Consider the following 27,762-nt stretch of genomic DNA (forward strand, 5'->3'; position numbering starts at 1 on the left):
TAAGTCCCAGGCATTATCAGTGCAACCCAGCCCCATCATCACAATCTACACTAAGTCCTGCCCATTTGACAACTCCACCTCTCTGAGGTCTTCCTTTCTTATGATTATAAAGCTACCTGTCATTGCAATGGGCACATCCTCATTGCCACATCCCACTTTATTCCTTTACATATCAACAGGGGCACCATTTGCAAGGTCAAGCTATGGCTAATGTGCTCAATGAGGGAGGTAGTAAAGGAATTCAGGCATGATTGTCTTCTATACACCTGACACTGCTTCAATCCTTGATACCACAAGTCTCCCCTAAGCACAGGTATGAAGCAGTCTCTGAGCACTGCAAGTTGTGGCCCAAACACTCCCCCAACAAATATTTACTGGTTTCACATAGTTCTGTGGATCAAATCCAGAATCCTTCAAGCAGCTGAGTAAGCCCCAAGAACTCTAGCTCTGAGGGAGCCTTCCTGCATTCCTGGCCTCCTCACCTCACCCCCACCTACCCCAGTTCTCTTCTCTTCTTTTTTTTTTTGGTTTTTGGACCACACCCGGTGGTGCTCAGGGGTTACTCCTGGCTATCTGCTCAGAAATAGCTCCTGGCAGGCACGGAGGACCATATGGGACACCGGGATTCGAACCAACCACCTTAGGTCCTGAATCGACTGCTTGCAAGGCAAATACCGCTGTGCTATCTCTCCAGCCCCAGTTCTCTTCTTTTCAGCCTCTTCCATGCTCCTTCCTCAGAATTTTTGTTCATGCTGTTGGGAACATCCTATGTAACTCACCCTTCTATCCCTTGAGAAAATGCACTCAAATTCTAAAACCATCTGGTTCCTGTCCATTTGCCCTATAGACTGTAAACTCCATTAGCATGCAGACAGTGCTTCTCTGAGCTCATAGGAGCTCTCAGTCAATTCTCCAGTGCCCAGTCCCAAACGTAAGGCCTCAACTACACTTCTGATTCTTGACTGTGTACTAATGAGTGAAATGCAACGAATGTACATCTGAGCCCTCCTCCCAGTGCTGTCACCTTCACCTACAGTAATCTCACTGACTAGCTAGCTGATGGCTTCCATTAAACTCTGACACTGCAGCCCTGAGATGATCATAAAATAGGGTTCTTGGGACAATTTCCTCTTGATGGAAGGAGAGATGAGCAATCTTCCCGAGTCTCTGTTAGTTGCTTCTCTGAAATGAGCTGTGGAACAATATTGATTCTTTGATTCTGGTGAGTAAGCATTTTAATAATTGACTAATTAGCCATAGATGGTTCTTTATGGCCTGATAGCTAATAGGTTGGAAACCACTATTTCATAGATTTTTGTCCAGTTTTTTCATGGTTCAGCAAAATGATGAATATATAAGACTTCAACTTTGTAATTTTAGGGCAAAAATAATCACATGCAATTTGTGAATGAACAGGTATAACTTCCCATAAAACATCCTTTATAAAATTTCTGTCTAGGTACAATTTGCTGACCCCAACTTAGAAGAACTAAGCTTTGAGTCTGTTGTGAATATCATAGTAACTGCTACTCTCATTCAGAATGGAGATGTCATTCAATCTAGCATATGTTTACTTCCTATATAGACTTTGATGGTTTCTGTACTTAAGAGAATGTGTTAGACAAGATGATGTCTGCCTTTCTAGGCTTCATTTCTAATATTAGAATGAAACCCAATGCCGCTATGGCATGTAACTAATTTCTACTTCCTCCCATTCAAATAGCCAGAACTGGTTCTGTAATTTGTTGGTCCAGTGAAAAATGAAAATTCAGACATCTTTGTTCACAAAGTATTAAGAATATCAAGATGTCAATGGCAGACAATTAAAAGAACTGGAGTTCCATGAAAATGCACAGGTCACACACCATCAGGCCAGCCTGAACTCCATTCTACCTCTACCACATGTACAGTATGTCATAAATGCTGTTCATGTGAGGTTATTAATAGTATTGGATTCCATTGGTTGAAATCACAGCCAGATTTTTTTGTAACTTTGGACAGTATTTTTGGTTTCTCTGGCATACTGTGGTAGTTAACCAAACTTTCCAGTGTTCAAAGTTTTCTTACACACTGCCCATAGAGAGTTTCTGAAATTGATAGCCCAATGGGGACAGATCCATTTCTAGATGGTAGGATAGCTAGGAAATTGTATCCTGCAGATAACTGGTCAACCAAACCAGACTAAGTTATGTGTTCATCAATATTGTTCTCTATAGATTTTCCCATGTTGTATTCCACACCTTCTACTTATATTTACCAGCAAAGTTTTATCTGTGCATATGGAAAAATAAGGGATATAGTGACTTTTATAGAAGCCAGAGTTCCTACAGCTTCAAATAAAACCATCTACTGCAGTCACCAGACCACTGACATCTGCTTAAACAACCTAATTCATTGATGTGATCCCTCCAATTCTTGAGTCCCTGCTGTATTCAAACTGGACCCATAGTGTGGATTACTTGAAATTCTTGCGCTAAATTATAGGAAAGCCTTAGCTTTGTTCTAGCAGTAAGTATGGGGCTGAGGAGCATCATGCTTTTAAGCTCACTTATCCTCCGGAGTCAGGAAACAGCTCTGGTATTTCTCTTGACAACAGCAGAATATTATAGATCTTGGGATAAAACGTTTGTTTTGAAGTAGCCACTGTGGATTTGGAAGAATGTGTCTGATGTTTGGAGGGCAAGTGTGCTCTCCCGTAACATCTAACCCCAACTTCATATGCTGAGAAAGGATGTGAGTTTATTCATAGGCACAGAACTAAAATATACACAAAGAAATGCTGTTTGTGCAACCATAGTTGTCTATAACATCACCAGCAAGCAAACCTCTACCAGGGAAGACCCTCCCACTGCCCTGGCATAGACTTACTCCAAAGAAGGTTCTTTTAACACCCAGATAACTTAGCAACAGCAACAACCTGCTTTCAGCGCAGGGCTCTCCACATTGCCCTGTGATGGCTAGGTGAAACTAGAGGATGCTCCACATCATCCTGACTTCGATGTAGGATATACACAGAAACCAGGATCTCTAACTACAGAATCCTAACACCAACAATAGCAATTTTGCGAAAAAAATTTTACTGGGACCACAGAGAATGACTCGGGGTAGGACAACCTAGTATGCCTGGAGCCCAGAGCTGGTCTTATGCCAGAATACTTCAGGGACAAGGTCTCCTTGTATCAGGCCAAGGCTTTTCCTTTCTATTTTCCCCATATTTTGCTAGGTCTATGCAAACAACAACAGTTGCCACTCTCACACCATTTTACTGTATTTCTTTAACTCTTATCCTTAAAAAAGAGCTTAATTAAAAAATAAATGCTGTTTGTGTATTCTGCCTAGTACATATTTCTGTCAAAAGCCTTTCCTGGCCAATCTCCTGTAGAAATTATGTTCTTTCCCATTCTCTGCTCTCCCCACCCACCTGGGCCTCAGAAGTCTTTATCTTAATGCTGATCACATAATACTCTAATTGTTATTTGGCTGCTGTGGTATTACACTGTTCTCAGAGGCAAACAAAGAAACAAACTCTCTTACTTCATATTTATATCCCCAGTGCCAAACATAGAACTTATGACCCAGTCTTCAAAAATACTAAATTCATGAAGTTCAAAGTCAAAAAGAAAAAAGAAAACAGAATCCTGTTCGCATGACAGGAAATTGGGCATGTGGCAAGTCAAATGTGTCTTCCAAGTAGTGTTTTTCAGTGATCAACTGTTTTTTGTCTGGCCCATCCAACACATAAGCACATGTGGCTGCTGTGTATGGAGAATATAGCTAGTGCCACCAACAAACTGAATTGCCTTAATTTTTAATAACTACCATATGTGTTAATGGCTACCATGTGGGACCACATGATCCCCGAGGCCATATGTCTCTGTCCACTTAGCATCAATTGACATGGCTCATCAAGAAACCTGGGTGCATCTTAATCTTTCTGTTTTCAAGGATACAGAATGAGGTGTAGAATAGCATATATATACCTGTTTTCTCTTAATGTAGAGACCCTATTGAGGACAAAGAGTTGACTCTCTTGGTTTGGATACTGAAGAGAGTTTGAGCTTTTGACCTCAGTTACCAGAAGGTGAGACTACAAGTAAAATGGAACCCACTGTCCTGGTCCACAGATCTCCAATAGTAACTTGCTAGTGAACATGAAATAGATGGCATCCTGTTTCCCATTTTATGTAGTTTCATTAATCCACTTCAGGGAGAGTAGTCTTCAAGAAGACTTGGCAGTTTTGATTTCCCAATGAGAAATCTGGACATGAATTTGTGATCACCTCACATGGGGTATTTAGGCAAATGTTAATTGAGAGAGAGATTGCTCTGCAAAATGGAATTGCCTGGCCATTGGAACATACTATTTGGACAGGTGACTGGTATGACTTCAAATGCTCACCTTGGTGTAATGAAGTGTGCTTGACTATGGTGAAACATCAAAATTCCTACAGATTTGACTTTTATTGACCAGACAATTATCTGTCTGGATAATATAAAAGGAAAGGGAGGTCAGGAAAGGTTACCTGAGGCCAGTTATGCACCATTAAGACAAATGTGTGCCATTGGACATGTTACTTAGGGGAGAAGGCTGTATGTGGACAGTTCAAGAAAAAAGTTACCTTGAAAAGATGCAATCTGACTCTTCCAAAGTAAGAGTGAATTGTGACTCACTCTCCTTCATTTCACTTCATGGATGCTCATTTTGTCTTTTTTGTTTCTTCTGTTTCCTTCCCCTTTTTCTGACTACTTGAATGTCACTTACCAGATCTGGGTTCTTACTCTGAACATATGTTGGGGAAGGGGGCAGATGGAAGCTGGGAGGAGGAGGGGGAGGAGGTGGAAAGGGACTGTGAATTAAGGGAGAGTTCTGGCTGGGTGGAACATTTTTATTTAAAATTTGAGACAATTTCTGGCACTAATGTGCATGAAAGTTGAGTAGACCCAGGAGTGAAACTTGGGGACTCTACCTAAGGACCAAGTACCCAGCACCTTTCCAAAATTGTCAGTTTGTGGAACCCAGCCACAGTGTAATGACTGTATTTGATTCTTTTGCTTGGACAGGAGGTCAAAGGCTCAGGGGACCATGGGTTGCAGCAGAATTAGCTAGACTTGAAACCCCCAAGAGTTGCTATTGGGGGAATTTGACTCTGCTCACAGAAGTGCGGCTTCCCTGGTGTCCTCTCCTTTGACCCTCACTGGAATGGCAGCTCTTCATTGTCATTTGGGTAGCAATTACTGCTCCCCTGAAATTCAGTCCTGAAGCTCTAGAACTGTGACTTCTTCCTCAAGTTGTCAGCTTGTTTGCGACTCATTGTCCTTATAGATATGAGCAAGTTGCAGTCTGTCTTGGAGCCACAGATTGGGAGATGATGACAACTTTACCCTGGTCCTTATGAGGTTAAACTGTTGGTCACGAGCATGTGGGAGAGGGAAAGGTTATGCTTTCTTGGCCCTAGTGTGGCGGTTGTGAAGCCCAGAAAGCCCTGACAGATGCAATCTCTCTCCTTGGATCCAGGTTGCTTTGAATGCTGCATCAAGTGTCTGGGAGGAGTCCCTTATGCCTCTCTGGTGGCAACCATCCTCTGCTTCTCTGGGGTCGCCTTGTTCTGTGGCTGTGGGCATGTGGCTCTTGCAGGCACCGTGGCAATTCTTGAACAACACTTCTCTACCAATGCCAGTGACCACGCCCTGCTGAGTGAAGTGTAAGTATCTTCTTCCCTGAAAGAAACCATGTGAAATGCAATCACCACAAGTGTGGGAGAAGACTGGCTGAAAGTCAATGACTGGCCTACCCACAGGATATAAAAATGCCTACAAGAAAAGAAAAAGGAAAAGACTGGGGGTGCTGGTCTTCCCCACACCACAGTGGCCTTTCAGAGCACTAGATGTGGGGACTATGGTGAGGTGACTGTTTAGTTGCTCCCACAGAACAGGAGCCATGGGGCCGGAGAGATAACATGGAGGTAAGGCATTTGCCTTGCATACAGAAGGACGTTGGTTCATATCCCAGAATCCCATATGGTCACCCAAGCCTGCCAGGAGCAATTTCTGAGAATAGAGTCAGAAGTAACCCCTGAGCACTGCCAGGTGTGACCCAAAAACAAAAACAAAAACAAAAAGAATAGGAGCCATTTTTGTTTGTGGAAGTGACTGTCCCCAAAATAGTAGAAGTCATGAGCACTTAGCCCAAGTCCACAGGAGTAGAATGAGCCATGAGCCCTGTGATCTCTGGAAGAAGCTTAATCTCACAGGGCATCATCCAAGGCCAAAAATGCAAGTACCTGGGCTTTTGCAGAAAACTCTGCCTTCTTCTTCTGGGATCCTTGATCTCAAACTCCCAGAGATCTTTCAGAAGTCCTCCATGTCCCTGCTTCTTCCAGACCACCATCATTGCCTCTGGGGAGAGAATCCCAGCGCCACATGATGCTAATGGCAAGCCCAAGCCATCTGGTCCTCTGATGTCCTTGAGAGGAGGAAAGTAATTGTGAAGGCTGGAGTAATAGAGTGAATAGGGCTGGCATGTAGCTGACCCTAGTTTGATCCCCACCTGTAGCATCACAGCCCTTAGGATGGTTTTGGATGGTGGTAGATGGTGAGACCTTTCTCTGCCATCTCAGACCACGTGGCTCTGCAACCCCCTTCAGCCGGCAGGTATGTGGGTTCAGGAGAGCGGCAGGTATAGAATTCACTCACAGGCAGGCTTCCAGAGAAATAACATCTTCATTTGCCCTGGCCATCAAGTGTGACCTATATCATAAACCTATTTAAGCACATGCCATTCTTACCTTGTCCTGCATCTTAACTTCTTTTATTCATGTCTCCTCCAACCTACATGCTGGCAAATCCCCTTTGGTCCCTCAGGCCAAACCTTTTATAATCTCCCCCAGACCCCTCCCATTCCTGGGAGAGTCTAGCAGGAAAAGTCACAGGTAAATCCACCCAAGACCCCTCTCAGGAATGGGAGGGTCTAGTAGCTCAGGTTACACCAAGAATGTGGGGTAATACCCACCATCCCACATGGTCCCCTGAGCTTCCCAGGAGGGATTCCAGAATTAATGCCTGAACTCCATTAGGTGTGGCAAAAATATCTAGTTGTGAGTGAATTTTCTAGATCTCAAACCGACCTTACTAGGATCACTCCTGGAGTAAGCATGCCAAAGCAAAACCACCTGTCTAGGTAGCTCCATCAAGTAAGTCTGAGTGCATGCATAAGGCTCAATCACAATGCCACTAAGTGCCACACAGGTGGGGTGGCAGTTTAGTACAGTGGACAGAACGTATTGTCCTTTAGTTTTTGATGGAGACAATATTGGCTTACTGGATGGGATGACTAAGGGGTACAGTTTAACATCTCTTCAAAACACACGACCAACCTACACTACCATGCAAGAACACATTCTCCTTTGGAAGGGAACAACTGTGGCAACATGCTGGAGGCTGACAGCCATCCAGGCCTGTGTCTGCTTCCCTGCCCAGTGAGGACACTTCAGGGTAAAGTATCAGAAAACCCAATGCTTGCCTAGAGTACCCCATTATTCCAGAGAAGCCATCACACCCAAGTTATCCATGCCAGAGGTCTGGAAACATCATCTCTATGTGAGGTTGTAGATTTACTTAGTCGGGTGCTATCTTTCCACAGGATCCAGCTGATGCAGTATGTCATTTATGGAATTGCATCCTTCTTCTTCCTGTATGGGATCATCCTGCTGGCTGAGGGCTTCTACACCACGAGTGCAGTGAAGGAACTGCATGGCGAATTCAAAACTACTGCCTGTGGCCGCTGCATCAGTGGCATGGTGAGTGCAAAGATTGCAGGTGCTGGCTTCAAGCCTAAGCCATGAGTCTTACAGTTTCAAGTGAGCACACAAGCCTTTGGTTCCTGCCATGTCAAACCATATGCCACAGGGACTGGAGTAGGTATGTGCCTGTGCCCAGAAAAGTTCAGGAGCTACCAGCATGGACCAGGTCTACCAGCCTTGCAGCCATCAGAATCTGGTTAATGTATGGCAGGGGACCAGATCAGAAAGGTCCCAAGTACCAGACTTAGGAGGAAATTGCAGAGAGCTGGGATTTCTGGAGACATGGAGGTTAGAGACGATAGATGTGTGAGTGTGTGTGGTCACATGAAGGAGATCACTTTGAGGTTTGGTGAGGTAGAGAATCAGCAAAATAAGGAGTCTTGGGGGAAGCTAGAGAAGAATTGAAGAAAATGCAAGGAAATCCCTAGGGCTCCAGGATAGAGTTGCCCCAAAGATTATTGAGAATGTGAGGCTTCTAGGGCCCTGTACTAGGGGAGATCTCAGGTACCCTTTCCATGTTACCCTGTGTCTGTCTGCTCTCTTAAGGGTGAGCAGTAGCTGGCTCCCTCCCAATCCTAGGCTCCACAGACTGGCATTTGAGCTCCCCATGGAAAACTCGGTCCCTTTTTTTTTTTTTTGCTTCTGGAGCTTTAATTAATTTTTATCTATTATTTTTGGCCATACTCAGTGATGCTCAGGTTATATACATGGCTCTATGCTTAGAAATAAGTTCAGAGGACCCATAAGGTGCTGGGAATCCAAACTAGGTCAGCAACGCAAGTACCCTACCCACTGAACTATCTCATTGGCCTCTTATGCCTTTGGAGCATATAAAGCCACACTATTGTGTTAAGTTCTGGTTCATAGGACAGCAATAGGACTGGCGCTGTGAAAGGAGGCAACCCTAATCTTCGTCTAGGCCATACACACAGGGCCTGCTTTGCCTCTGACTGACTGCCCCTAGACTGCCCCTCTATGCCCACACCAGTTGCACCCAGCATTAGCGTGAACCTTCTCCCAATAAGCCTGAACCAAAGAGGGCAGTGCCCCTTCTCCTTCCTCGCTCAGTCCTGTCTGCTTCCATGCTGGGTCAGTCCATGTACTTGTCAACCACACAAGTGATTTTAGCCCCTATGAAGGATGATCATGATTGCTAGGTCCTTTGGTGTAAAATAAAAATAAAAATTCACAAGCTGGTGAGACCGCCAGATGCACCGTGTTTCTAACCCCTCAGGTGGCTGGGTCTGGTGAATCAGGGTAGCTGGAAAGTGGTTAAGGTTGGTTGGTTTCTGATCTGAAATCTGATGCAGGGATGGGAGCTTGGATCCTCAGCTTCTTTTTAGGGCTCCACAACAGAATCCTGAAATCGGATGTCTTGATTTTGCAGAAGGGGAAAATGGTCTCTGCTTGGCTCACCTGCATTCATTGGCCACCGGGGACCTTGGAAAGGGAAGCAGGATCCTAGCGGGGGTTGCAGGCTGGAAATGTCATGTCAACAGCATAACATTAAGCATGACAGAAGGTGAAAAACTCAGTTCTTAAAAGAAACCACCTTCTGGAAATAAATTATGGCATGATTTACTGCTTTCTGGCTTTACATTTCTCCAGCTAAAACTCTCTTTTTTTTTCTACATATATATATTTTTTTTTATTTAAACACCTTGATTACATACATGATTGTGTTTGGGTTTCAGTCATAAAAGGAACACCACCCATCACCAGTGCAACATTCCCATCACCCAAGTCCCAAATCTCCCTCCTCCCCACCCAACCCCCGCCTGTACCCTAAACAGGCTCTACATTTCCCGCATACATTCTCAATATTAGGACAGTTCAAAATGTAGTTATTTCTCTAACTAAACTCATCACTCTTTGTGGTGAGCTTCCTGAGGTGAGCTGGAACTTCCAGCTCTTTTCTCTTTTGTGTCTGAAATTTATTATTGCAAGAATGTCTTTCATTTTTCTTAAAACCCATAGATGAGTGAGACCATTCTGCGTTTTTCTCTCTCTCTCTGACTTATTTCACTCAGCATAATAGATTCTGTGTACATCCATGTATAGGAAAATTTCATGACTTCATCCCTCCTGACAGCTGCATAATATAATCGAGCTCCCATACGATCCAGCTATACCACTCCTAGGAATATACCCTAAGAACACAAAAATACAATACAAAAATCCCTTCCTTACACCTATATTCATTGCAGCACTATTTACCATAGCAAGACTCTGGAAACAACCAAGATGCCCTTCAACAGACGAATGGCTAAAGAAACTGTGGTACATATACACAATGGAATATTATGCAGCTAAAACTCTCAAAGATGATGCTGGTTCCAGTCTGGGGTTGAAGGGGAAGCTCCATGACAGAGTAGTAACATCAGAGATACTCAGCTGCCTATATCAAGTTGTCAATCAGAACAATATGAAAAGTCTTATGTAATTCAGGGAACTTTTACAGGGATATGCAGGAATATGGCTCAGAGGTAGAGAACATTTGGGTTCTCCGGTTTTGTTCTGGCTTTGCCAAAAGGAGTATTGAAGGGAAGGAGGCAACTCAAAAATAATACTGGGGATCAGAGGAAATAACAACCAAATCAGGGGCCAGGACACTGGCAGTTCCAGCTTGTGCCAGGGCATGTCATGGCATTCAGTCACCCACTACCTATGGTGGCCATCTTTAATGTGAGCTGGTATATGTTAAGGTAAGTTCCAAGGGCCCCAGAACTATAGTATCTCTCATGCCCTGGGAGACTTGGGGTAAAACTTTGTATTCACCTCCTCACTGAAGTATTTCCTTGCTTATTTGTTTCCCCATCTGCTCTAAAAATATCTCCCCTGCTCCTGTGGGTAGTTTGAACTGATGTGTGCTCATGGATTACATTTTCTAATTACCAGACAATTGGATCTGCATCAATTTGCCTTTTAGTGGGTGTTAAGGAATGGTGGACGGGAAAGAATACTAGAGCATGTGCCAGAGGCTATGGGGTATCCCTACCCCCCAGTACTATTGCCTCAGCATCCAGGGCCTTCAACACTGTGATAAATGCTAAGTTAAGGGGCTCGATAAAAGTGCTTACTCAGTAAGTTAGGTCACAGGGGAGTGTTAGTTATGGCCATAGCGACAATTTAAGGACAGAAAGATACACCAGGCTTCTTCCTGTTGCGTTCTGGACACCTTTTCCACAGGGAAACAGTTAAGCTGTTCACCAAGAGGCCTAGCTCTCACTAATTCTTCCTAGAAGCCTCTGCATCCATTTTAATTCACTAAAGGAGACAAGTCAGTGCTGGAGGTGGCCATGACAGGCAGGGCTCCCTATAACGCCCTCCCCACTGAACACTATCTTTCCCTTTGCAGGCAAAGAACCACTGGCCCTTTGCCAAATCTCTGTGGCGGTGTTAGAATGGTTATATTCTTTTAAAGTGTAAGAAAAAGAGCTGCTGCTTTCCATAATTTTAGAAAAGAAAAATGCTATGGAAGGTTAAATAAATGTTCGGGAAAGGGGAAGGGAAGGGAAGGGAAGGGAAGGGAAGGGGAAGGGGAAGGGGAAGGGGAAGGGGAAGGGAAAGGGAAGGGGAAGGGGAAGGGAAAGGGAAGGGGAAGGGAAGGGGAAGGGAAGGGAAGGGGAAGGGAAGGGGAGGGGAAGTGGAAGGGGAAGGGGAAGGGAAGGGAAGGGAAGGGAAGGGGAAGGGAAGGGGAAGGGAAGGGAAGGGGAAGGGAAGGGGAGGGGAAGGGAAGGGGAGGGGAAGGGGAAGGGGAAGGGAAGGGAAGGGAAGTGAAGAAGGGAAGGGGTTGGGGTAAGGGAAAGGGAAGGGAAGAAGGGAAGGGGTTGGGGTAAGGGAAAGGGAAAAGGAAGATAAAGGAAAAGAAAGGAAGAGGAAAAGGAAGGGAAAAGAAGAAAGGAAAGGGAAAGGGGAGGGGATGAGACAAGAGGGGAGAGGAGGGGGAGGAGGGGAGGGGAGGAAAGGGCAGAAGAGGAGTGGAGGGAAAGGGAGGAAAGGGGAGGAGAGGAAAGGAGGGGAGGGGAGGAAAGGGGAGGAGAGGAGAGGAGGGGAGGGGAGAGGAGAGGAGACTTGTTCTTGGAGTTTCCGGGGGGTGACCAACAGGAGGCAGTGTTTCTCTGAGCCTGACCTCAAGCCCTCCTGGAACCATCCAGGTATTGCCAGCAGCAAGGAAAGTTGGAATGTTCAACGTCTTCAGCTGAGCTTCAAAAAATAAAAGTCAAACTTGAATTCCAAACCCACACCCACACCATCCGTGGGCGCACATTCTGAACATGTAAATACCACAAACAGATTTGAAGCAGCCTTTCAAAGTTGTCTGAAAATTGGTAGTCAGGGAGGAAGGGTATGAAGAAAGGAAAGCAATATGATTCTATTCTCCCTGAAACCGCCTATGGCAATGTGTGGGTGAGCACGAATTTTTCCTGAGCTGTTGCTTGGCTTGCAGAGCTGCTGTGAATTTTAAAGACAAAAGAAAACTAGAGGGAAATGAGAATTGCATCAGATTCCCTCCGTATGAAGATTGGGTTCAAAGGTATTTTCAACCTTTAAGAAAGGGTTTAACAGGACCGGAGATGAACGCGGCTGATCCAGGACAGACTTCAGTTCGATCCCCGGTGTCCCATATGGTACCCCAAGTCAGGAGCGATTTCTGAGAGTGTAGCCAGGAGTAACCCCTGAGAGTCACCGGTGTGGCCCAAAGGAAAAAAAATGGTTTAACAGCTGATGCTCTTTGTAATTTTGCAGGCTCCAGGAACTAGTGAAGTTCCATTTTCGGATGGATTGGAGTTTAGCAGCTCTACCTCATGGAGTAAAATGCAGGTTCTTTCAGAGAAGGTCTGAGAGAAGGTTCATGCAGTGAGAGACCCTGGACCGAGAAGTCCTGGGAGTAAGATCATGTTTAGACACATCACCCCATTAGAAAGATTAGGAGCTCTGTGACCTTAAACAAAGGAATCATCTCAAGGTCCCATGTTCGTGCTAAAGAAGGATCTGAAGTGGTTCTGGGGGTGTCTGGTCAGAGCCCGTGACCCATCTTCCTGTTCATTTTTCACCCAGTTCGTCTTCCTCACCTACGTGCTGGGTGTGGCCTGGCTGGGCGTGTTCGGATTCTCTGCTGTGCCCGTGTTCATGTTCTACAACATCTGGTCCACTTGTGAAGTTATCAAGTCTCCCCAGACCAACGGGACGGCGGGTGTGGAGCAGATCTGTGTGGATATCCGGCAATATGGTACCTCCTTTCACTGTTGATGCTGATTGCCCGAGAGGACCCTGATTTCTCTGTGGCTCCCTGGGCAACCAATCACCACACTGTCCGGCCTTTGTTCATCAGGAAAGCAAATACTGTCCCTCGTCATGTTTTCTAGATGGAAATCTCTCTGAGTTTATAGGCAAACAAAAATCAGGGTATGACCCCTTAGCACCTCTGGGTGTGGCCCATGTCCCCCCAATAACAAAACCTGCACTCAGACTATTTGCACAAATACACCATTTTTTAAAAATAAATTTTTATTGTGATCTAGGGCCCGGAGAGATAGCACAGCAGTGTTTGCCTTGCAAGCAGCCAATCCAGGACCAAAGGTGATTGGTTCGAATCCCGGTGTCCCATATGGTCCCCCGTGCCTGCCAGGAGCTATTTCTGAGCAGAAAGCCAGGAGTAACCCCTGAGCACCGCCGGGTGTGGCCCAAAAACCAAAAAAAATTTTTTTATTGTGATCTAAGTGTATTACAAGTCTTTCACAGAATTATTTACGGTACATAGTGACACTGAATGAAGGGCATTCCCACCACCAGTATTGTCCTCCCTCCACCCCTGTTCCCAGCATGTATCCCATATCTCCCTCCTTTACCCCCCAGAATACTAGTGTAACTGGTCTCCACTTTACAGCTTGTTAAATACACCATTTTTTTATGCTAGATTAAAAGGTACCTTTTAGTCACAGAGAGCCTAATATTGCATAAGACTGTTCAGGGAAAAGGATTTCCAGATATTTACTATAAACATTTTCCCTGAATTTTTTGTATAATCCCATACAAACAGCACTAGGTAATTCAAATAATTTGCAAATCCAGTGTTTGAAGGCAGGTTTTGTGGAAATGATGCCTTGCTGTATGGCATCATTTCTGATACTACAACATAAAATATAAATTTATTTAAACTATCAGAATGAAATGGATTTTTTTTTTGGTACACCGTTCCTGGAGGTACTGCAATATGAGGTCGATGCATGGAATGGATGGAGCAAGCTCCTATTCCAGTTCCTAGTGCCAAAAATCCATTTAATAGATGGTCGTCGGCTAGACGACGTATCAGATATTAAACTGATAAGAACAGATACTACACTTGATCTTAGCCAAAAGCGAGAAGCGATTGGAATGGATTCTTTTTCTTTCTTTTTTTTTTTTTTTGTTTTGGTTTTTGGGCCACACCCGGCGGTGCTCAGGGGTTACTCCTGGCTGTCTGCTCAGAAATAGCTCCTGGCAGGCATGGGGGACCATATGGGACACCAGGATTCAAACCAACCACCTTTGGTCCTGGATCGGCTGCTTGCAAGGCAAACGCCGCTGTGCTATCTCTCCGGGCCCTGGAATGGATTCTTGAAACAAGTAACTAAGGCTGGCTCATTTTTTGGGGGTGCCATACTAGTAGTGCTCAGGGATTATTCCTAGCTTTGCATTCCAGAATTGCTCCTGGCAGGTCCAGGGGACCATATGGGATGCTGGGGATCAAATATGGATTGGCTGCAGGCAAGGCAAATACCCTCCCCACTGTACTGGGGCTTTGGTCCATTTTGACATAGAATAGCCACTTCTCTACCTGTCAATTAGTTTGAAATTCAGACTTTCCTGCTGAATGTGAGAAGGTACCATTCTAAGGAAGAATTTAATTGGTGCTTCTAGCCAGAAGGGATATGGAATACAGTGGGGGATTTTCAGCAGAACTGAAGAAATAACTTGTTTCTGTACTCGACTAGAGAGAAAAGAGTATTTTGTTTTTGCTTGTTTTTCCTAGAGTGGCTTTTATCCTTATCAAGATCCTTATTTTTATCCTTATTAATATCCTTATTATCCTTATTAATTTATCCTTATCATAATATAAAACTTGCATAAAACTTCCTAGGGCCAGGGAGTAGAGAGACAATACAGAGTAAAAGTGCTCACTTTGCATGCAGCCTATCCTGTTTGAGCCCTAGAACCTCATGGTGACCCAAACACTGCCAGGAGCAATGCCTGAGCACTGCTGAGTGTGACCCCAACAACTGCTTTCATACAACTCATATAAACATGCTTTTCTTTGTAATGGAGTAAGAAGTGAATCTAAATTTTATTTTTTAATATTTTTAAATAAATATATATCATGTCCCTATTCCTAATTACTGTTAACAAAAATTGATAGTGATATAAGTATATCTTATGATTTTTTTTTTGTATTGTGGCCAGAGACATCATTTACAAGGTTGAGCACATGTTTTGCATGTGGGGGATTTCATGTAGACCTATCTCAAGCCAACTCAGAGTCCCCCAACACCACTGTGTCTAGCCTCACCCCTCAAATGTCTGTACTTAAATTCATTTCTTTCGGGCCTGCAGAGATAGCACAACGGGGTTTGCCTTGCAAGCAGCCGATCCAGGACCAAAGGTGGTTGGTTCGAATCCCAGTGTCCCATATGGTCCCCCGTGCCTGCCAGGAGCTATTTCTGAGCAGACAGCCAGGAGTGATCCCTGAGCACCGCCGGGTGTGGCCCAAAAACCAAAAAAAAAAAAAATTCATTTCTTTCTCTGACAGTTTGGAGACACTATCTTTTCCATAGGGTTTACTCTTGGCCCATAGCAAGAATGGAAGGAATGTTTTTGTTTGGGGGCCATACCTACTGGTACTCAAGGGTTACTCCTGGCTCTGTACTTGGGATTCACTTCTGGCAGTGCTTAGGGAACCATATGATATTGAACGCAAGTTGGCCAGTATGAAAGGCAAGTACTATTGCTTGGGCCCTATAAAAATTTTTTTGGTTTGTTTTATGGACATATCCAGTGGTACTCAGGGTTTATTACTGGCTTTGCACTGAGAAATCACTCCTGGCAGGCTCAATGGACCATATGGGGGTGTTGGGGATAAACCCCAGGTTGGCTACATGCAAGGCAAGCGCCTTACCCACTGTGCTATTGCTCTAGCCCCAGAAGGAATTGTTTTAATCCTTTTGGAAGAGATGTTATACATCTCTGATGAAGGACTGTGTTATTTTTTTTCCAAATTTCTAATACATTGCAAGAGACATAAGAATGAATGTAAAAAAAATACCATAACAAAATGCTAACAAGTTTTTTAGGGGATTACATTCTAATAAATAAATAACTTCAAACTGCTATAACAGTTTCTGAATCTGCACTCAATTGCACAGATAACCAGTGGTAGATAGCTCATTAATGAAGTTTGAATGGCAAGGTCAAAGGTCTGGCAGAAATTCATAGCATCTCAGAATCATGTTTGATGTGCAAGGCTGCCCTGCTGGTTGACTTCATTGACACTCACGCTAGGGGAAAAAAACTTGCTTCCAAAATCATTCCTGACAAGTACCACCAACCCAAGCACACAATCAATTAGGCTTTTAAATTTTCATATGGACTTAATGATTTTGCTCTTCTTACCAAGGAGGGTATGGTGTTCTCAATCACCTGTTCTACAGAAGACACATTTGTCCATTGGAAGTGAACCACAGCACCTGATGACAAGTAATTGGTATCTAAAAATGAGGTCTGGTGGAGCAGAAGAATTAAAGTCTGAGACTGTAGCAATAGCACAGTAAGTAGGGCATTTGCCTTGCACTTGGCCAACCTGAGTTCAATCCCCAGCATCTCATCTCCTATGGTCCTTTGAGCCTGCCAGGAGTGATTTCTGAGCACAGAGCCAGGAGTAACCCAAGTACTGCCAGAAATGGGCCAAAAACAAACAAACAAAAAACTCAGATCTCTTGGGCTTCTGTCCACAGGTATCATCCCTTGGAATGCTTTCCCAGGAAGAATATGTGGTTCTGCCCTTGAGAACATCTGCAACACCAATGAGGTAACATCCTATTGGACCCAACAACTCAGGATCACTGTGTACCTGAGGACAAGCAAAGGGGCTCTTGGAGGAAATGGGAAATGGCAACAAGTACTGACCCCTTGTATGAACTCTAGGTTCAATCCCAAGCACTGCTGGTTATGACCCAAAACAGCTTTTTGGATTGAAGTCACATGGGCTAATTATGCTAGTGAGGTAAAGTTCTATTTTATGAACTTCCAAGACACTTGCTTGTAATGTCCAATATTTGGCACCTAGAAAAATGACCCTCTCATGTAACTCAAGTAAGATTCCCCTAGAATCAAGCATTACCTTGGCAATTGCTGGAGAATTGTCCCTCTCCTTCAAATCTGAAAGTATAAATCGATTTTTTTCTCCTTTCCCTTCAGACAGTAGAACATTTGTTAGAGGCCTGTGAATTTTCCAAGATTTCCACTCGTTTAGGTTTGGACCAAGTCATGGTTAACCACTGAAGTCTCTGCAATGAAATGACTATGATTTCTTCTTTGCCTTTATGTCCAATCTCTAGAATATTTCCAGGCACTTGCTGCTATTTTATAATGGCAAATTATTTTTTAATGATGACAAATTCTTAAAGACACAAACAGGACTTGCAGATTCATGAAAATTCTTATAGGGATTTGAAAAGTGAGGATTTACTGAAATGAGTTCCTGGCTTATACATAAATGTGTGCCATCCATCATTGGGATAGGCTCAAAATGGCATTAGACCTCTAGTGCACAGCTGGCCCACATGTCCAATAAGAGGTGAGGGCAAAGAAATGGGTCAAAAAGGAGACAACATACTTGCCCCAGCTTTGGGCAAAGAGCTCTAGAGCCACTGCCCAGATGATACTGATGTAAGTGCTCTGTTTTTTCTAGTTCTACATGTCCTATCACCTGTTCATCGTGGCCTGTGCAGGTGCTGGTGCCACAGTCATTGCCCTGGTGAGTAACAGCCAAGGACAACCCTCCTGCATTCCCTGCCATGACAGAGTTCCCTTGCAGCTCTGGTCAGCCAGTCTTCTGATGCAGAGGGTTCTGTGACTCCAGCTTGGTTAAGTGTTCCCGACGTAAACTTACCATGTATCTAGATTCCAGGAAGTTCCAGTTGGCACCAACTATACCTAAGATATTGGCATTCTAATGGAAAGGAAAATGGTGCCAACCCCTTTTAACTGGAACTGACTGGTTTGATGGCTATTTAGCCATTATTTTTCTGACTGGTTGATGGACCAGTGCTTAATGAATGAAGCACTATCAAATCCTTAGCCAAGAAAACATTTCCAGATGTCTGTTTGCATATTGGTACAATTGAGCTGGTCCTGTGCAGTTGTTCTGTTATGGATAAATCTCAAATATTGAATTTGTGAATACCAAGTCACTGTTTTCCAGGGAAATGGGCCACTGGTCACAATCAACTTTGTGGGTACTTCTATTTAAAGATCCCTTTGGGGCCTGACACAGTACAGGGATTAAGGTACTTACATGCTAGTTCCCTGAGCAGTTTTGGTCTTTCCCTCAAGGAAAGACCCTATTTGATGTCTTTTGTACAACTGCTGATTCATTAAATTGTACTCATGGCCAAGAGAACTCATGCAAATGAAGTTCATTTTACACAAATCTATGTCATTAAGGAAGCTCATTGCCTCTCATGCTTAAAAATTGGGCTTACAAAGACATTTTAGCACCTTGGCAAACTCCCCCATCTGTGAATAATGATCAACTGTGTATGTATGCATATAATCTGAGATGGTTTGGTTTATCATGTCAAGAACTCTGTTAGGTGGAGCCAGAGTGATAGCACAATAGGTAGGCCATTTGCCTTGCATGCAGCCAACCCAGGTTCAATCTCCCAAATCTGCCAGGAATGATTTCTGAGTCCAGAGCTAGAAGTACCCCATGAGTGCTGCTGAGTGTGTAACAAAAAAAAAAAAAAAGAAAGAAAGAAAGAAAGAGAAAGAAAGAAAGAAAGAAAGAAAGAAAGAAAGAAAGAAAGAAAGAAAGAAAGAAAGAAAGAAAGAAAAGAAAAGAAAAGAAAAGAAAAGAAAAGAAAAGAAAAGAAAAGAAAAGAAAAGAAAAGAAAAGAAAAGAAAAGAAAAGAAAGAAAACTATGTAGAGAAGGGGAATCAATCAAAAGTTGCTGTTGGGAACCAAATTCTGCAGCCTCCTGGAAGAAGCCACCTGTTAGCGGGGGTGGGGACCTGTTTTCTTGGCCAGATCAGGGGCTATAAGATGACAAGTCGGAGTTGGGCCAAGATGGTAGGGTGGAGTGAATGTGTAGCATTTAGCTCCATCTTTCTCCACTGCCTCAGCATGCTACCTGTTGAGGACCTTCACTGTGTGTGTGGAATGAGAAAAGGGGCCTGGGTAGACACGTACATCTTTTGTGGTGAGGACAGAGGGGAAGTGAAATTCCTCTGCTAGGAGCTGGCTTGCACCCTGCCTCAGTTAAGAAGTATGGTGGCCCTGGTGCTCGCGACCTGTATCTCACTGTCCTGTTTTGTTCTCTTCCACCAGCTGATCTACATGATGGCTACTACATATAACTATGCGGTTTTGAAGTTTAAGAGTCGGGAAGATTGCTGCACTAAATTCTAAATTGCATAAGGCCATTAAGGCGCTTTAGCAAGCTCTAGACTATGTAGCGGGAAGTATCACTGACACTCCAGACTAAAGCAGCAGCCTCTAGGTTTCTGCAAGTTTGGTCACAGACACTTGTAAATAGCTTTAGTCACTGCAATGTGCATGGTAGATTAACCAAATGACTTACTATATCTGAGTTATAAAACAGTGATTGCTGGCTATTTCCACCTTTTGAAAAAGGAGTCCGTTATGAACAGGCATTGGTGAGCATAAGACTTTAGAGAGAGAGAGAGACTACACAAATGAAGTATTGCAGTCTGGGATAAAGATCAAAGTTCTTGTTCTTTTTGAGTGCTTGCAATGATGCCAACGAAAACCTATACTGAAGATGAAGTGGAAGAAAACCAACTAAAATCTGAATTTTTTCAGGCTCTCAAAATTATTTCATCAAGATTTTGAAAGTTCTAAATTAAAGAACTTATTTTTCTTGTTTTTAAATAGTTCATTCTAAATCCCAGCCCCCAGTTAAATGAGATGAAAATTTGAAGAAAATTACAAACCAGTCATTTGTTTTCTCAGAAAGGAAGATTTTTGGAGGGAAGTGGGGGCATGACACAAGTATTTCTTTCCAAACCCACAAAAGTCATAGCCTTAAATTGTTGTGATTTGGTGAGTAGTAACTGATTTCTCAGAGCCAATTCTCAAAGTACATGTAATAATTGAGTGGGAAGAGACATTTGCTTCTATCTGAAAGTCTCAAACATGTTGAGAAGGAAATAGAATGTATAAGGAAGTTGAGATGTAGTATTAACTTTTTAGGAACCAGGAGGGAACTAGACAGGATATGGCCTTTTGCATTTTGCAGAGCACAGCAAATGGAAGATAAAAAAAATAAAAACTCTTAATATTTTTAGTAGTGAATCCAGACTGCACTCTCCTTAATTTTGGTTTTAACATTCACTTACTTTTTTTCCTGTTCAGTATATAGCTTTTTTTTGTTTTAGGATCTACTACAACTTTGTTCACACTCTCAGGCCCTTGGGAAATGATATTTTATCCACAGATAGGAAAGATCTTTGCATGCTACTTAGGTGAAAATAAACATACAACGTGCACCTGAACTTCTGAATTTAGTCTTTAAAATTACCCTGCCAATGGTAAAAAAAAAGCACCCTTTTGTACTTCATGTTTGCTTTTCCTTACCAATAACCTTAGACATTTTTGCCAGTTCATTCCGTTTGTATACTAACGGTCCCTCCGCCTTTAATATTAAGCACACTAGTAGAGCATGCTTCCGGTGTATGATCCTGATAGCAGAATGAGCATTAATCCCGAATAACCTCCTCCCCACGTCCAAGTAAAGACCGTCTAATCTGACTAGCTGCTTGCTTGACCTTCTGACATGCTCACTAGCCATCATGCTCACCCCTTCTCTTCCAGATCCACTTCCTCATGATACTGTCTTCTAACTGGGCTTACTTAAAGGACGCGAGCAAAATGCAGGCTTACCAGGATATCAAAGCAAAGGAGGAACAGGAACTGCAAGATATCCAGTCTCGGTCTAAAGAACAACTCAATTCTTACACATAACATGGTGGCCAGAGTGTTTCCGCCGACGAATTGAAAGCTCTGACAAATCACCACATAGCTGCTCTGCAGTACCGAAGTGTATCCCACCAAACTAACTAACGTTCAAGTCCAAACTCTTCACTGTCTGTCTCATGCTGCTGGGATGTATTTCTTGGGAAATCTTCCAGTGGGTCAATCTTTTTTTTAATTTTTTTCTTTAGAAACAGGTATTGGAGGTTTCCATGGAAGCCATTTTAAAAGGCAACACTTTGACAAAAAAAAAAGATTGCTCATCCGTTTGAAATTTTGGGCATCCTCAAGTAGATTGCTAGAGCAATCGATCTCCTCCATGACAGACAGTGGGAATATGACATAACTTGCTAGGGACCCATCACATGCCAGCATAAAAGGATGTGAACATAAATCCCCACATACTACCTGTACTTAGATGTATCTACATAGGGGATTAAAGAGCATTTGGGTGTGTGATTACTTTCACTTTCAACAGCTGATGTTTATCAACTTGGGCTCATCAAAGAGAATATGATCCTTATAATCCACTTTCATGAGCTGACTCCCCAGAAGTCTAGGGCTCATTGCTTTCTCAATAATGCTAATTAAAGTTACTCTAATTCTCCTCCTCCAACCATGGAAACTGGATTCTCACTCATTGACAAGCTTTCTTGGATCAATTTTATAACAAATTTCATTTTTAAATACTGGCCCTGTCTTCATTTCTCTGGGGGAAAATGTCAGCTCTGCCTTAATGAATACTTGCTTTAAATTTCTACTTAATTATACAATAAGAGCTCCCAAATCCTTCATGCAACTTTATTCCACAACTGTTTTTTCTTAAGAAGTGTTACCTTATTAAAATGACCACCATTCTAAACCGATTTTATGTGGTTCGAATAGTGAGTTTACAGTTTCTTACCAACAATCGCAAACCTAATTACAGAGAGACCACAGACCTCCTTCTTTTATAGACTTGAATACTTAAATTAGGGTTGATATTTATTTCATTTTTTCTTCTCTAGACCTCCATTTCCTGGAATAATAAAGCTCAATGTTCAGGAAAAAAAATAAAAAACAAAAACTACAAAAAAAATAACACTGCTTGAGTTTAAGCCATTTTCAAAAGAAATTTGCCTTCGAAATCATTGTGTTTCCAAACATTGACTATAGGTATTGGGTATTAGTGATGGTAACCTTTGTGTTGTTCTTTCTGAAATGATACATATAACTGTTGGGTGCATCAGTGCTTTTTAAGGGGGCTGCATAATATAGGATTAACTATGTATATTCACGTTAAGAATTAACTTGTGGTTTTGGCTGTTTCCTGGATTTTAAAACATATACACGTGCAGAAATGTCTTCAAATGAAAGGATGCGTACCTTTATATCAAGATGCTATTCAAATGGAACATCAAGTATACTATTTCCTTTGGGCTCTTTTCATTGTTGTTGTTAATGCCTAAAACTGCTTTTTTGGATCTTGACTATTTTAATTGGGAGAAGCTCTCCTGTGTAGAACAGTTGTTCCAGACTAGCTTGGTGCTTTGTTTTCCCGTTGCATGACACTTACCTATTTTTTCCCAGCAGTTGGGGTGCTGTTAGAGTCAAGTGTTCTAGAAGTGGCAGCATCTAAAGCCTAATTTTAATTTTCTAATTCTGGTAGCTCTTACCAAGAATTTCTCAAAGTCTTGTTTAAGTAGTCTAATATTTTTATGTAAAGAGCATTAAATTTTGCTATGTATAAATTTTTGTAACCTAACAGTGAATCAATATTTTCTATCAGTGCCAAGGGCTTCTGTAGTTCTATTCAAGTGTTACAATAAATATTTGTAGATAATAGTCAATACTTGTGTATGCTTATTTTAAAGATATATTTAGGTGGAAATAGCTGTGGATGTACTAAAAACAATGAAATAAAATTATAGCTTCATTCACTTGCCTTCTTACCCTACATAAATACTATCTCTCTCTGTCCTTAGTACGGTGTCTTTTTTAAATATGCATTCTCAAGGATACACAATTGGATGGAAATCAAATGTTCATGTGCTATGTTTCATTTCTAACAAAATGTCTATGTTTTTTGGTTTGGATTTGGGCCACACCTGGTGCTGCTCAGGGGACCATACGGGATGCCAGAAATCAAACCCAGGTCAGTCGCATGCAAGGCAAACACCCTACCTGCTGTGCTATCGCTCTGGTTCCACAAAACATCTGTTTTAAAGTGGGAACTTTGACAAAAGATTGCACTCCACTGGGCTATATTTGACACAGAGTGTCAGGACATTTTATAGTTCTCAGTGAAAAGTATGAATTTTTCTGTTGCAGCAAAGAGACCAAGGGATTAAGACAAAGCTGAAATTTATGGAAAGTAGAAACAACAAAGAACTTCCTAAGGGTTCCACTGACAATTTACAAACCCAATGCATTAAGGTCCACTGAAAACAGATGGATCCAGGACTAAGTTTTACAAAAATCTAGTTCTTATTAAGATTTCCAGCCTTTAAAGCAGCAGAATGAAAGTGGCTACTTAGGATTTCGCATGGAGCCTGTCTAAGCAACGGAGCTGTGGTCATGGTGATGCATCCAGGCTTTGCATGTGACTCTTTGTTTAAAAGAACCAGTTTTGGCCACTGGTTTTAGTTTGGTTTTGGCCCTGCTGCTGTTAAGTAAAGTGCTGAGTCAAATCAGATGATGACCCTTCACCCCAATCATACCTGGCAGGAGCCCAATTAGCAAAAGATGTGCCACACAGTACCATACTTTCTGTTGAGCGATTTGTGCAAGTCTTTAAAGAGATGAAAACAAAGCCAGAATTACAGGGAAGCTAGCCACCCACTAAGAATACAAAATGAAGTCTGTTAAAAATGAGAACTGAGTCTTGCCACTGAAAACTCTGGAGAGTTTTAGGAGATGGGAGTATGGGGGAGGGAAGAAGTTCCAGACCTGCTGAAGCCCTCGAAACTACACCTACATCCCACAGTAGCCATCACACCAATGACCCAATTTCACTGTTCCACCACTAATCTCTGCAGTCACAGTCAAGCAACAAAAAATCCAGGTATACCAATTTGGGTGGGGGTTGAAAAATCTGGAGTGTTCTCAGAGTAGAGGTAGTGGCCTTTCTTTACCCCTTCATACATCTGGAAGGACCAAGAACCACAATAATCTCACAGCCACAGAGAGATACTCACACAGCTAGCTCCACAGATCCTGGAATTCCTGGAGCACCCAACCACAACGCCTCCAAATTCTTCAATAGGGTTTTCCCAGTAGGCATATACAAAATTAGATGTGAAAGTAGCACAGAAACCACCTAAGCTCAACAAACAAAAACAACCCAGAAAGTAGCAACAACTTAGTAACCCTCCAGACAATGATTTCATGACCCCATTGTAAGATAACACAATTATCACCAATTTTTTGGTGTTTGGGTCACTATTACTGTTACTATTGCTGGCCACGCGGTTTTCACAAATTTTCTGTTACTAAAGTTTCTTCATATTTACATTACCATTTACTTGTCACAAGTAATACATAGTGAATTATTTTGCCCAAGAGGGCAGGTTTGGGGGTGGATGGGAAATGGGACAATGGTGGATGGAATTAACATTCCACCAGTGGTGAAATTGGTATTGGAACAGCAGTATTTTGAATGACTCTGTAAATCATAGTACTTAAATACAGCAATTAAAAAAAATGAGGACCAGGGTCTTGTATAGTAAGCGGAGTTAGAAACTTGTCTTGCATGCAGCTGGCCCATTTGACCTGCACTGCATATAGTTCCCCATCACCACTAGGGGGTCACCCCACACCCAGGCCCAAAAGAGGTTCGAACATTCTACAAAAGAAATGATGAAAAACTTGCTCTATGGTTCAGAATCATCACTCAGATTTTTAAAAAGGAACCCGTTTTGTTATTAGTATATTTCTTTTGTTTATGGACCATATTCGGCTGCACTCAAGGCTTACTCCTGGCTCAGGGATCACACCCGGTGGTCTTGGGGGACAATCTGTGGTAGTGGAGAAAAAACCCAGATCAGCTTCATGTAAGGCAAGCTCTCTACTTGCTGTACTATCCCTCTGGCCCCAGGAATCTCATTCTAGATCACTGTTTCTCAGAATCCACAGGTGAAAATCACATAAGTGGGGGCCAATCAGTAGGAAGGGGAGATAAGAAAGAAGGTCAAAAGAGGGCCACAGGCAGAAAAAAGGTTGAGAAACAGTTGTGTAAATGATGCAGTGATCTAAAATAATAGCCTTATGCAAACTAACCCCTAGAATATTACACCTTAACCCTTGAGAACAGTGAGCTAGCTCGAAGTGCAGAAGCTCATGCTTTGCCTGTTGGAACCCTAGGTTTGATTCCCAACACCATGTGCTCCCCTGAACACCATAAGGGGTGGCCCCCCAAACAAAAAGGCAAACAGCTCAGAATTTATTGACCAGGTGGGTGGGAAATGCAGTTAACCAAAACCAAAGCTAGAAAACTGTACAGTAAGTTATTTAGATTGGGTTTCTTTTTGTGTTTGTCTGGGAGGCCACACCCAGCAATGCTCAGGTGTTATTCCTCACTCCACAGTCAGGAATCACTCCTGGTGGTGCTCTGTGGACCAGATTGGATGCTGGAGATCAAAGTCAGTCCCATCAAAGGTCTTGGTATCCACTGTACTATCACTCCAGCCCTCAGACTGAATTTCTTAAACTCTTTCCCTCTTAAGCCCCATTTTTGCCTAAGGAATACAACACAGGTGAACACTGCCAGAAACGCCTAGGATTCCTCACAAGTTTGCTTTTTGAATTCCTTTGGTGCCCCCCAGGAGTTCAAAAACGTTTGACTAGGGACCGAAGCAATAGCCCAATGTAGTGCATTTGTCTTGCATGCTGCAGATCCAGGACAGACCCATGTTCAATCCCTAGCATCCCATTTGGTCCCCCAAGCCTGCCAGGAGCAATTTCTGAGCACAGGTACAGGAGTAACCCTTGGGCACCATCCAGTAAGGCCCCAAAACCAAAAACCAAAAACCAAAAAAATAAAAGAAAAAGAAAAAGAAAAAGAAACCTTTGACCATTGCCAAGTTTTCTGCCATCTGCATATTATCACATGATCAACACTTCTGAAAATACAGTCTAAGCAGCTCTGACTTGAGGCTGGAGCAGTGGTGAAGCGGTAGGTCATTTGCCTTGCATGTGGCTGACCTAGGACAGACTGCGATTTTATCTCCCAGCGTCCCATATTGTTCCCCAAGCCAGGAGTGATTTCTGAGCACATAGGCAGAAGTAACTCCTGAGCATCACCGAGTGCGGCCCAAAAATAAAAACAAAACAACAACAACAAAAAACTCCGACTTCAAAAGCTTGGAAAAGCCACAGCGGTACAAAGTCAGAAAGTAGGAGGTTTACTGGGGCTCTGGCTGAAATGTAGGAATAGGATGAGACCTGAGAAGACACTCCAAATAAATGCTACATGGAGCAGTTCTTGGGAAAGACTCTGAGGAGCTCTGTCAGTCAAATAACAACTCCTTGAGTGGGAACAGTTCAAAAAGGTCCCAGCCCCAGAGACACAGAATCACAACAGGGGCCCCCAAAATAGTTACTCTTAAGCCCAACAGGGTAGATGTCTATGAAACCCTGGAAGTTGGACCAAATGGCTCTTTCAGACTCCAAGTGCCTGCTTTTCCTGAGAAAGGACTGGCTGCCAGTAGCCGACATCACTGCTTACTGTGACTGTACATTTTCAGGACCAATTGTTCCCCTTAGACCAGGGGTCTCAAACTCAATTTACCTGGGGGCCGCAGGAGGCAAACTTGGGGTGATCCTTGAGTGCAAAGTCAGTAGTAAGCCTTGAACATTGGGTGGTGTGACCCAAACAACTAAAACAAAACGAAAAAGATTCCTCTAGGACAGGGCCACAAAATGTTGTACGGAGGATCGAAAACCGCCCGCGGGCCGTGACTGCTGAGGCTCACACGCCTGCCCACTAGCCCACTCCAAACCATTGCTCCCTCCCGAGAAAACACTGAAGGCTGTGCCTCACTTGAGCAGCTGCTAAAGCCAAGTCCCATGTCTGTCCCCAGGTCACCTGGCTCAGAAAGGCAATGGGCAGTGCAGCATAGCAATAGTTTGTACCTGGTTATCCACAGGGGCTGCAGAGGGCTGGAGCTCACAGAAGTGCCCACTTTCAGTCCTACCTCAAAAGGGTCCTATGCTGACTTCCCTAATGCTTCCTGGGGATTTGCAACCCTTCCCAGCCACTCTAGTAGTTGGGTTCTCTGTGGAAGAAGCTGTGCTATGGGGTGGGAGGATGTGGGATTCGAGCTGGAATCAGGAGTAGGGGCTCTGAGTTTACAAGGCTCTCATTCTAGTCCTTTGTTTTGGTTTTGCGCCACACTTGGCAGCCTTCAGGGGTTACTCCTGGCAGTGCTCAGGGAACCATAAGGGATACTATGGATAGAATCAGGGTTGGCCATGAGCAAGGCTAATGTCCTACTCGCTGTTCTATCACTCTGGCCCTTTATTCCAAGCCCTTTGACCTATCTCCTTGGCCCAAAGTGACAGTTTTACATGGTGAGTAACATCCCAGCCCCACGTTTTCACAGGAGGGCATGCAATAATAAAAACTGAACCAGTGTTGGCTATATGCAAGACAAACACTGGGACCCCTGTATTGGAAAAAAAAAACAGGAATCCTCAATTCAGGATCTCCCAGGGGTTGTCATCTAATACCTGTGT

The 27,762-nt window shown here is 43.2% G+C and overlaps 1 protein-coding gene and 1 non-coding gene across 5 annotated transcripts in view; one reads left to right on the forward strand and one right to left on the reverse strand.

The window, feature by feature from the left end:
- GPM6B (glycoprotein M6B) overlaps positions 1-22,967 on the forward strand; it is a 48,261-nt gene extending 25,294 nt beyond the window's left edge. For 2 of the 4 annotated variants that reach the window (XM_049767095.1, XM_049767098.1), the window contains 6 exons: positions 5,516-5,702; positions 7,640-7,796; positions 12,861-13,032; positions 16,790-16,863; positions 17,746-17,811; positions 20,890-22,967. In XM_049767095.1, coding sequence (XP_049623052.1) covers positions 5,516-5,702; positions 7,640-7,796; positions 12,861-13,032; positions 16,790-16,863; positions 17,746-17,811; positions 20,890-21,039 — 806 coding nt within the window. In that variant the 3' untranslated portion in view covers positions 21,040-22,967. Of the gene's footprint in view, positions 1-5,515; positions 5,703-7,639; positions 7,797-12,860; positions 13,033-16,789; positions 16,864-17,745; positions 17,812-19,383; positions 19,826-20,889 lie in introns of those variants that run through there. The other 2 variants (XM_049767097.1, XM_049767099.1) reach the window with 1 other exon arrangement.
- Positions 13,985-14,173, reverse strand: LOC126000019 (U2 spliceosomal RNA). The gene has a single exon (XR_007492423.1). It is a non-coding gene; the product is annotated as a U2 spliceosomal RNA (small nuclear RNA).
- Positions 22,968-27,762: the final 4,795 nt, after the last annotated feature.

This window comes from Suncus etruscus, chromosome X (genome assembly GCF_024139225.1).
Source record: "Suncus etruscus isolate mSunEtr1 chromosome X, mSunEtr1.pri.cur, whole genome shotgun sequence".
NCBI lineage: Eukaryota > Metazoa > Chordata > Mammalia > Eulipotyphla > Soricidae > Suncus > Suncus etruscus.